At 34.6% G+C, this 12,255-nt stretch overlaps 1 protein-coding gene and 1 pseudogene across 2 annotated transcripts in view; both read left to right on the top strand.

Annotated features, from left to right (window-relative positions):
• LOC126884146 (interferon-inducible double-stranded RNA-dependent protein kinase activator A homolog) overlaps window positions 1-7,560 on the top strand; it is a 41,286-nt gene extending 33,726 nt beyond the window's left edge. For both annotated transcript variants that reach the window (XM_050650013.1, XM_050650014.1), the window contains one exon: window positions 1,607-7,560. In XM_050650013.1, the coding sequence (XP_050505970.1) occupies window positions 1,607-1,855 (249 nt within the window). In that variant the 3' untranslated portion in view covers window positions 1,856-7,560. The remainder of the gene's footprint in view (window positions 1-1,606) is intronic.
• Window positions 6,435-7,560, top strand: LOC126883851 (deubiquitinase OTUD6B-like; annotated as a pseudogene).
• Window positions 7,561-12,255: the final 4,695 nt, after the last annotated feature.

Raw genomic sequence — 12,255 nt, forward strand, 5'->3', positions numbered from 1 at the left:
AAGCGAGTGGTGTGTTGTGTGACAGAAAAATTCCAATGAAGCTGAAGGGAAAATTCTATAAAACAGTCATAAGACCGGCTATGATGTACGGAACTGAATGTTGGGCAGTGAAGAAGAAAGAGGAACAACGAATGCATGTGGCGGAAATGAGAATGCTTAGATGGATGAGTGGAGTGACAAAGAAGGATAAAATTAGAAATAAGTATATTAGGGGAAGTCTAGGTGTGGCACCAATTGATGCCAAAATGAGAGAGCATAGGTTAAGATGGTTTGGTCATGTTCAACGTCGAGACGTTAATCACCCAATTCGAAGAATAGCTGAAATGCAGATTCCTGGAAGGAGTAGGAGAGGAAGACCAAAGAATACCTGGGGGAGACGATAAGGCAGGACATGTTGGTAAAGGGGATTGACATTGATATGACCCAAGATAGAATTGTGTGGAGAAATGCAATTAGGGAAGCCGACCCCGCATAGGGATAATGCAAAGCGAATTATGATGATGAGTTATGTTAATTACCATGTAATAAATGCATAACTTATCTTCACATGTACCTATGTGCGGCAGATTCGTGCAAATATTAGAATAATTATTGTGCATTTAACGGTAGAAGCATATAATTTAAACCACATATACTACACATACAAAGGTTCAAATTTAGATATGAGGCCATCTCAGATTTTGCCCTTTACAAAAAAGGCGGCATTCAAAATGGCGACTATACATATGTGACTAATAGCACGATAACTTTTTAACGCAGAGTCTGATTTCAACCAAATTTGGTATATAGGTTCTTTTTTTGATTTATAAGATCGAGCTCTTAAACCGGAAGAATCGCTTTACCAGAAGTTGTGTTTTTCCTGATTTTTTTGTAAAAATATGTTGTTTATTTTTTCAATCCTTTCACCCTGTATTGTATATATTAATTTTTGAAGAAGGATTAATTTTTTAGGAAATGTTTTGAACTCTTTAGTTATATTAATTATCATTTAATAAATGAATATATCTTCACATGTACATAGGTACCTCTGTGCGGCAGATTCGTGCAAATAATAATATAAGAATTATTGTGCATTTAATGGTAGAAGCATATAATTTGGACCACACATACAAAGATTCAAATTTAGATATGATGCCATCTCAGATTTTGTCTTTTACAAAAATGGCGGGCATTCAAAATGAATCTGCCGCCCATAGGTGCATGCGAACATACTTTATGCATTCATTAAATGCTAATTAACATAACTAAAAAGTTCAAAATATTTCCTAAAAAATATATTTACACTCTTTTCAATAGCGGTAATACTTTTGTCAAATGTTAGGCTCGTTTCTTCACAACAAATGAATCTGAAAGGGCCCAAAGAGGACGGCAATCACTCAACTAGGAGTTTAGATGCCATGATGATATCTTCATATTTATGATAAAATTTGTAGAAGGAAGATTTGGTTGCAGACCAGTATTTCATTTGTGATGAAGTTTATATTTGTCTTCCTTTAATTTGAACTTTGGTGTCTTGTGTGTTCTCATAAGCTCGAAATCAAAATTTATATAATTTCGATGTCTACTGAATGGTTAGGTTGAGTCACCTGTTTCTGTTTTGTTCTAGACTCTCAGCTTCAACGCCAAGGACTTCAACTTTGTTCAGTTCTTGCAGGAGATCGCTAGCGAACAATCCTTCGAGGTAACCTACGTGGACATCGAAGAAAAAACATTGACCAATCGCCACCAATGCTTGGTGCAGCTATCCACTTTGCCAGTGGCCGTCTGCTACGGAACAGGCAAAACTCCGAAGGAAGCCAAGGGCTCGGCTGCTCATCATGCCCTCGAGTACCTCAAAATCATGACCAAAAAGTGAACAGCTATCGATACACAGTCATAGATCCAATCCTATAATTATCCATTTCCTGTAATTCTGGTTTCTCTATAGTTTTGTCATACGTTTTTGAGGCAGCAAATTTCTCAAGGGCACACGGCAACAAAAAGTGATAATGGATACAAATTTGACTACTGTATAGCTTTCTTCTCTTGGTGAACACATACTTTATTCGTCATCGCTCCCCACGAGCGTTTCTTTAGTCTGTATATTTTCTTGTATCACTTATTGCGTCTTTGCTTTGGTCACTTTACGCGCGAAAACCATTATGTTTTACTAATTTTTCAATAAAGTACACTTTATTTAAGAACAGGGGAGAAAAGTCACGAGAATTTGAAAAGCGAGCTTCATGATCCCCTGAAGAATATATCTTGAAGAACTATTATTTTTTTTTTTTTATTTTTCATCACAGTGATGTTTGTTTCAGAACAAACCGGGAAAAGTATTATGAGAATATGAAATTTAAAAGAAAATTTGAAAAGTATCATGAGTTTTGTGATTCTCCGAAGAGTATGTCTCGAAAGACTTCGACTTTTTACTATTTTTGTATGCACAAAATTCGTTCTACATATGAAACATGTCAGTTATATATTCACCTTTATATGTCACATTTTGTGGTTCTTTAACGAAATGTCAAGAGCATAAAGTATGTCTAGAACGATTTTACCTTTGCGCGAAAAGTGACCACAAGCAATGTCAAAGAGAAGGATAGCAACTAATTTTACAAGCTATACTTTGCATAGAATTAGTGGTTTTTTTCTAAAATCAATTTACATATTATTTTTGACTTGAATAAATTTTTAAATTTAAAAATGCGTGTGTGCAGGTATATTTATCACATCATTCGTCGTGTACCACATCTCGGATCTTGCTACTAATATTCGATTCGATAGGTGCTTTGTCTGGTTAACTTTAGTGGGAAGGTTTAGGTATTTGTGGTATCTGTCGATGTTGCCAGAACGTAAGATATCCTAAACTCACTTTTTTCCGAAAAAATATCGCAATAGCTCAAAAGGGAACAATTTTTGTCGAGTTATTGATTTCGAGGAATAATACGAACTTCCATAGATTCAAATGAAGTAAACAACATACGTTTTTCATTTAAAATGAACTCACATATGCAATGCATTCAACATTCCATAGATTCAGTGAAAACACGCCATCGGGTTCTATTTTGCGCTTAGGCCTTCACCTCGTTTCAAGGCTATCCTTAACATCTTATCTCGTCTATGATATATCTTCTCCAAGTTTGTGCTGGGCAAATCAATCAATTTGCCTCGAAATCTAAGGTTATATTACTTTTATGAATCGTGATAACATGCATAAAATATAATAAAAATTTATAGTTTTTTGCATTTTTATTCGGCTTATTGTAATATTCCTCCATAGTTCTTACATCCTTGTTTATTTCCCTTTTTGTGGAGAGGTACTATGTGTGTTTGGCTAGATTCTGTTTGACATTCGAAAAGTAAACGTCAGTTTGCGTTTCAATGCATCGATAAGACGAATGGTAAAGCTGCTAAAAAAGCAGGAAAAGCCCAGAAGAACGTTCGACTTTCACTTCATTCTATCGGCCTTTCTTCTCTTTGCCGTATTTTATTTTGTAAGGTGAGGTATTTGTACATGAAGTTGTCTGCCCCTTTCTTAATCGGTTCTGCATGAATGCCATCTGGGCCCGGGGCTCTGTGATTTCTTAGTGTCAATAGTGCTGCCGTTACTTCCTCAAGCGCTGGTAACGCTTTATCGGGTTCTGCTAAGTGGTAAGTAGAAGGTAAGCCACTTAAGCACACATGTTACATAAATGTCAAAATTTGACATAATTTGTGGACATAAAGGAAAGAAAAAAATGTCAAAATTTTGCAAATTATGTGGCATTTTGACATTTATGTGACATAATTTGCGACATTTGACGTACGGTTCAAGTAGCTGAAGTAAAAGTGTGCTCCATTGGTTTATCCTCTACTGTACAACTGTTTACCTGTGTATGATAAATAAACTTTTTTCGGGTTTGGAAAAATTTCAAATTGTTCAGGTAAAATCTTGCTTCATGATTGAAAATTTGCAAGGTTTGGAGGAGTTGTACTAATTTGTGTAATTGAAGTTCGTATTATTTCCTCGAAATCAATAATGCAATGTGTTTAAATTTTTGTCGAGTCAAAAGCGAAGAATATTTGAAAATTTCTAATATTGCGATATTTTTTTATCGATCTGGCTTCAATGTTTGAATGATGATTATATAACGAGTAGATAGCTTTAGAGGTAATACACTATTATTAGGCACTAGTTATTAATTATAATCATCAATATTATCTATCGATACTGAATGTAATTTTTTATATAGTGCCCCGATGATATGATATGTATTTATTATATTGTGAAAAGGGAGCATTTATTTGATGCAAAGTATAGAGGTTGTACCCAAACTTTTCGGGGTGCAATCTTCTTTTCCGGAAAATGCTCGAAAACTCAATTGGCGCACATTCAGCAGGTTTTTTAACAGTTTGAAAACCTTGATAAATGGAACGAAATTAAACACGCTGAGAAAGCTATGGTTGAGTGAAAAAGGTGGGAAATGTTGACTGTTGTAGCTGATTAAGGGGTGTATTCTATATTTCGGTTAAATTTAAGAGGCTTTTAAAATTTAACGTTTAGCAGTCTTCTTTTTAGAATAACATTGACATTCTATAAAGACGTTAGAGAGGTTCACTAAAAAATATTAGGAATCCACTACAAGGTTTTCAATAGGGCATTCTAACATGTCAAAATTAAATCAATATGGCGGCTGACGGGCAAACAAATGTTATTTGTCAGTTCTTAATATGGTTTTAGATTCGTTTTTAGTTGCCTTTCTTTGTAATTTTGTTTTGTACAATGATTAATTTAACATTTTCAGTGGAAGAATTAATTTAAAAAGATAATATTCCTCATTTCTGTTGTGTTTTGAGGTGTGGAATGCGAAGTAATTGTGATACAAGTTCAGTTTTATCAGTTACCATGAGTGCAAATTTTGAGTGAAATGAGAGAAGAACAGTGGTTAAATGCTATAAAAGGTCCTATAAAAATGCTAAATAACTACCTGTGCCATGCTAGTAGTCTACCAACAACTTTCAAAAATATTCACTCATGTTCATTTATTCACCGGTTAAAACTAAATAAAGTCGTTCAAGTAATTCTACAACTAAAAACTTCACAAAACTGACAACAAAATGTTCGGAAAATACAACTAGAAAACTATTAAAGGTAAAAAACAAAATGTGGTACAAATATAAACAGAGACAAGTTTTGTATTTCCGACCATATTGGTGTCATTAACGTCAAGTCTCGAAATGCCCTGTTAGATACAGCAAATTGATCGTGTTTAAACTACTTGTAATGTAGAAGTTGTCCAAAAACTGTCAGAGGCCAAAACACTTAAAAATAAGAAATTGACATGAAGTGAAGACTTCTTTTTTAGCTAAATCTATTGTAAGAAATCCTTTCGCAAAAAACGATCGCAGAAACTTTTCCATCCACATCGGGGCGGATATCAGAGAATAATAACTTAAATAGTAGTAGATTTTGCGTTGTGGTGAAAAAAAAAATAGAGATTGGAACACATTAAAAATATTCATAAATCTATTAGAGCTAGAAATTTTAAGTGTAACACATGTGGTAAAACATTCTTTTTAAAGGGAATCACTCTGGAGCATCCTAGCATGTGTTCTACGATAGTTCATCATAGTACTCTCTTTTTTTTGTAACTCATTTTCCCATTAATCATTTTTATTTATCAAACTATTTAATTATAAAGTTACGATTTTAAGGGATATAGAATACAAAAATATTGTAACAGACGGTAAAATTTTAGAGGCCTCTTAAATTTAACGAAAGTGTTACAGAATACACCCCTAAGGCAAGATTAAAAAACGGAAACGAAGGAAGAGGAAATTGCTGGAAATTTTAGTAATTCTCACATTGTTTCCGAAAACTCAGGAAATTATCTGAAAAACTGCAACCGATATTTCATAATGTTGCCAGATTTCTGCAAATGATTGTATTTTACCCTCCAGTATTCGCGTAGATTTTCAGGAGAAGCATAGTTGCATCGAGAGACCGATATTAATTGAACGTTAGTTTTTGAAAAAAAAAAGCCCCAACAACTTGGGCTTTTAGGATGAATAATACGTACATATTCTTCAAGAAACAGAAATTTTAATCAGATAAACTAAATGTGGTATTACTGTTAATGCAGAGAAGGTTCCTATCTTCAATGAGATGATGGCGACCACATTGACCCATCTTATTCTATTCACATCAGTCTTGCCTATTCACAATCTTGCCTTGTAGAATCAACTGTATGAAAATTAAAAATCTAATTTTTATATTGAAATGGTGTAGAAGACAATGCTTAAAAATTGAGAAAATTGTCATTACAAACAACGGTATTTGAAGATGGATCGTATGAAGACGAGGATACCGAATACACAGTAAATATGTGTAAATAAGATCACGAGAACTAGACGAAAAACACAGAAAGGAACTTAGTGAAAACAATAGTTGATCAGAACCACTAAATGTTAGTATGGAAAACAGGGAAGAAGATGAAAGTGAAATGACTGAAGATCAACCAGTAGGAAATGGCATTAATAATACATGTATATCTTGAGCGCAGAAACGACGAAATAAAAAGGAACTCGAAGCAAAGGAAAGGAAAAATCTAATTTTAGAGCAAGCTAAGAAGAATAAAGAGGGACCCAGAATTGTTAAAATCCTTAAAATCAGCTGTAGACGCAGTACTACCATACAACGTGACAGTGTGACAAACAAAATTTCGACCAATCAAGTGCCAAATTTCATACAATTTTCGATACAAGAACTTGCATATTGTTATACAGGGCACAAATGTACGTACAAGAAACGATACAAGAAAATGTATATCAGAAATGATATTAGAAATGATACAAGAAAATGCATAGTGTCATACAGCCATAAGTTGGTAAATGATTTAAGAAAAGTTACAGCAGATTTTGTAAGACAAAACAAAGATGACTTCAAACCATTTATGTGCAATGAATTAGGTGAATCCGAAGTAGTTAGCGAGGAACAGTTTGAGAATTATTGTAAAGATGTTGCAACAACAAATTAATGGGGAGGTCAGTTAGAACTGCGAGCTTTATCGAATATTCTTACTTACTCCATTGAAGTTATTGAGGCCGCGATTCCTTCCACACTGTAGGAAAAAATTGCAGTTTGCTCACTTTCATCAATATCAAAAATTGAACTTTGACCCGGTCTGCCAGACCGTGCGCGACTACTGGAAGGTTTAAAATACCTTTTTATCGCATATTCCCCATAAAAGTGAAATCTGGCAGTACAGTGTTGCGAAATTGAGGGCTTTTTCTGGAAAATAAGATTATGCTCTTTTTGATTTTTGTGAACGGTGATTGTGGAAGAGCAAACACCTCGACTGGTTCTTTGGGTATAAGCGACGGTGTTTCCTCGTCGGCAATCGCTGGGTTCTAATTAACATATATGTCAATAGAAAGTTTTTAGGCACAAACCGTCAATACATATAGGCATGCTATTGTCGAAGATGTCTAAAGATCCCTAGAACTGTAGAATTGTTTCATTTTTCTTTTATTTCTTAGTAGGTAAGTTTGTGATTTATATTGATGTGTATGCTAATTAATATAACTAATGGCTTAAAAGTTTTTTTATTTATTTTTTCCTTTCACCTATTAATCTAGACCAGGGGTCGGCAAACTGCGGCTCTTTAGTTCCACACGCAAATATTATTTACTTTAACTGTTAGAATTTGTTCCTCCGGTAATTTTGTAATTAATACTTCGCAGTGAATTATTTAACTTTTTATTCTACATTTAAACATGTGCTACAACTTCCATTTTAGATTAGGTGACATTACGATATGTCCAGGTTTGTGACATTTATAACAAATTATTGGCTTGGAATGACATTTCATTAACATTAGATGGTTTACCTTTACCTTGTTTTGATTTAATTTTCATTTCTTCATCTAATAGTCTGGATTTTACGATTTTTTAATACTTGTATTCATCGTTTCTATAGCTGTGATGACCGATTCATATTCTTCGTTTAACAATAGTAATAAATGGCATACTTTGTCTTCTTCTAGTTTTGAACCAGCATTTTCTAAATCTCTTATAAGGGTATCAAACAACAGAAAGTAATCTTCTAATTGTTCATTTCTATTCAGCTTCAATGTTAACAATTTACGTTTCAATGTTAATTTTGTAAATACACTTTTTCTCTCGATATTTTCAGTGCTATAATCATTTCTTTTGTAGTTTTTGCATCCTTAACTAAATCCAAGTGTTTGTTTGTTAAACATTGTAGTACAGTGGAACCCCGTTAACAGGGTTGCCATATTACACGAATTATCGTGTAATTACACGATTTGTTCCTATTTTACACGATTACACGAATCAAGTACGAAATCTTACGATTTTTACCATTAAAAATTTTCAGTAGTATTTTTAATACATTTTTATTAAAATTCACTTAATACTTCCCTGTATTGTTTAAAAATTACTTTGCAAAGAAAGATAAATCCTCGGAAATTTGTAATCTATACTTTCATGCCTAATCATAACATACCATAATGATAACATAAACATCATTGGGAGAGTCTCAAGTTAAGTACTCATTTACACTAAAGTAAAATATAGGGGAATCCCCTGAAAATATTAGGAAGGTATAAATATTAGTCAGTCACCAACCGTTCTTGAATGGTTCCGCGCATGCGCGATAGCGTATAATTATGCGCAGTAACACAGTTTTCGTTACTGCGCAGACCCGTAACCATTCAAGGACGGGTTATTAAGCATTTTCCGACTACACGATTTTCAGTAGTCGAGTTTCACGATTTTTGCTTCACTTCATCTGGCAACCCTGCCCGTTAACTCGGATTAATTGGGACCGCGGCCGATCCGGGTTAGCCGGAGAAAATGGTAAAAATTAATAAAATATGGTATGCTTACAGATAAACTCCGTTATAATTGTCACACAGACACTGGTAAACCACGTTCGCATTCCACACAAAACCACACATACAAAGCGTCGTCAAAAGTCTCATTCTTAGCTTTATTAGCTTTGCACCGATTAAACTGTCTTTTGTTATCATTTTGAAAAAAAAAATTCTTCGATTTTAGTTCTATTTTTCTTCCAATCCGATACTGTAGATGTACCGACACCATAATATAATGCTGCAAGATTCACCTTTATCAATTCTACTTAATGCTTCTAGTTTCTTTTCCATTGTCACTACAACATTTTTACGTTTTGTTGCCCTTATAGACAAAAGACACACAAACACAAAATCTGAATAAATTTACGAACGATTACAAAACGGAAGCGAACAATAATACGACTTTACTACACATAATACCGTCTCTGATGTTATGTTATTTAATAAAAGTGATGACTAAGACCATTGTTAAAAAAAGAATTTTAATAGTCTTTTCTAAACAATGCTAACACAGACAGTTTCAAAAAAATAAAGGATAATACAGGTGCATGTTGTTTTCGACAATGAATGTGGTGTACCATGAGTCATTTTTACTGTTATATGTAGTTCAATCCGGTTCCATTATCTCTCAAATATTATATTACATAGAGTTGGTACAAAACCTCGTGAACCTTGAAAATGCGTATGTATAAACGAAATAAAATGAAGCCAAAAACATACGACTATTTTATTTGCTGCGAATTGCGCGACAGGGTCCCATCTGCACCCTGATTGCCCTGATATTTTCAGTAATGTCGGATTCATCAATCGTTTCGTTCGTATATTGACGTCACCAAATGAATGAATTAGGTTTACGAGATTTTGTAACAGCAATACATTTTTATTGTTGAAATGTTTGTCTGATAAAAATCGGTCCGGGTTAGCCGGAGTTCCGGGTTATCGGGGGCCGACTTATCGGGGTTCCACTGTACTTTGTATATATTTACCTTTTGAATGCCCTTGAAAGTTGCCTCTTGGATTGTGACCTCTATACCCACTTTTGAATTGGCGAAATTAGGATTAACGATAATTAGACACCGATCCTCTCAGTCGCTTATAATCACTTCCCACCGCACCCCTTCCCCGTGACTTCCTCGGGAGACGGCCCCGTTGTTCGCTTTTATATGTAACTCGGATGGCCTTCCGACTTACCTCGTTTGCCACGAAAAACTCACACAAGAGATCAAATTTGGAGACATTTCACTAAAAAGCATACTCAGTTTGCTAGTAAATATCCCGCCGGCGAAGAACTAAAAAAGCTACCGACGAGCTCCAAAAACAAAAATCAAGTTCCATATATAGCTGGACCCAAATTATGTAAATTAAAAAGTAAGAATATAACGTTAAAGAAAATACCTGACAACTAAATTTGTATTTTCATTTAATCCTATAAAAATAGCTTTGTTTTAGATGCATAGTTTGTGGTTATAACTCATACCACTAGATGGCGCTATTTTGTTTGCTTCCACAAAATTAATGGGAAATGTCAAGAGTTGTATGTATTAAGTATTTGCTGTCAAACTCATCCGATACGTCTAAAGGTGGAATGTTAATACATATAATGTAAATTTATAGTTTTCTATTAATAATTTCCCACCTCTTTTAGTTTCGTCTGTTTTTATTTCACAACGTGTTTTCCGTCTTTTGTCGGTTATTAGAGCACTCATCATTGTATACAGTGATGATAACGCAAAAGATGGAAAACGTATTAAGTTGTGATATAAAAAGAGATGAAACTAGTAGAGGTGGGAAATTTAGCGATAGAAACCCATAAATTTACATTATATTGATTGTTTCTCGCCTTTAGACTTATGAAAGGAGTATATCGACTAAAACTGTCACTGTTACTATAGTCGGACAAGTAAATTGGCTTTTTAATGTTCCTTTTAGGCCTCAATAACAGATCAGGTTCCTGTACAGGTAAGTGTTCACTTTGGACATCACTTTTATTTGGTGAAGCATCGACTCCACAACTCTGACTCCCATGTATAGTCTCTAAAGTATCAGAGGAATTATTTATATTCTCATTCTCCTTTTCTTTGTGGGAGAAGCCTGGAGTTGCTAAGTCGCTGCCGTCAACAAATTTCTTAGGAACTAACTGGTTACTGGTATCAGGAGTATAGTAAGGTGCCTGGACCAAATGCCATCTGTTACGTCTGAATTGACCACTATTAGTTTGAACAACATAAGAGCGTGGTTCTTCACAAATTTCAATTACCTTTCCATATTGCCTAATATCAATAATCCAGACAGAATCGCCCACATATAAAGGTTGCATATCCTTGGCTCGGTGTCTACTATTATAATTATCTGCTTGTTTTTCCTTTTTTTTCCCTTTCTCTTAATGACACTCCCGATTATAGTTGACAAAATCGTCCGATACGTCTAAAGGTGGGAAACAATTAAGATAATGTAAATTTATATGTTTCTATCGCTAAATTTCCCACCTCTGCTACTTTAATCTCTTTCTCAAACGTAATATGGTTTCCGTCTTTTACGCTATTTTGCCGGTTATTAGCGCACTCATCACTGCATTATTGTTCTGTGTATGGAGGCCCACAATATATATTATAGTTTAGCTCTCGGTGCGTGACAAGCTTTAAGCTCTCATGTAATATTAATCGGAAGTAACCTTTTAACGTTGATTCAGTAAATAAATCTCAGCAGAGATCTACTAAAGTCGATCAGATTAGCCAAGCGGACTGAGGCGCACGATTGACAAATCTATAGTGGTTATGCGGTCGAGGTTCGTGCCCCAGCCCGGTGAATAGAAAAATAAAAAGGCTGACGTCATAGTCAAAAATTCTAAAAAGAATTACGAATTGGTCTGGAATAAGCTGGTGTCTGATCGGCCTATTATGGAGGAGCGGTACGGCAAGGGATAAGGGGTTGCGGCTCGGTGACACTCCTCCATAGATCCCTACCGGAAGGGCGTTGACGCCTAAAAAACGGTGTATATATATATAGATCTACTAAGGCTGTACCTGTCACAGTCTTCCATTGATTACACTAAGCTCGGCTGAAAACGAATGAACTAATTAATAGTACGGGATCCGAATATAGGTCGATCTGTACCCATCTGCTTTCCGGATGAAACATTTTCTTTATTAAATTTCATACATAGACAAATATCTCTAGCATGGGTTGCCTATCTCGTGTCATAGCTATCCTTAAGGGGCCCGTAGGGGTTGAAATCAATAATTCAAGAAACACATTTTAAGTAAGGTAGAATTATTTTATTTTTAAATTAAATAGGCATATTCAGTACAATTCATATATTATTCAAGGAAAAATAAGCCAATGGTGGCAAATTTTTAAAGACACATCAAAAATACAATGAATTTTGCGGTGGACATCA

This window comes from Diabrotica virgifera, chromosome 4 (genome assembly GCF_917563875.1).
Source record: "Diabrotica virgifera virgifera chromosome 4, PGI_DIABVI_V3a".
Lineage (NCBI taxonomy): Eukaryota > Metazoa > Arthropoda > Insecta > Coleoptera > Chrysomelidae > Diabrotica > Diabrotica virgifera.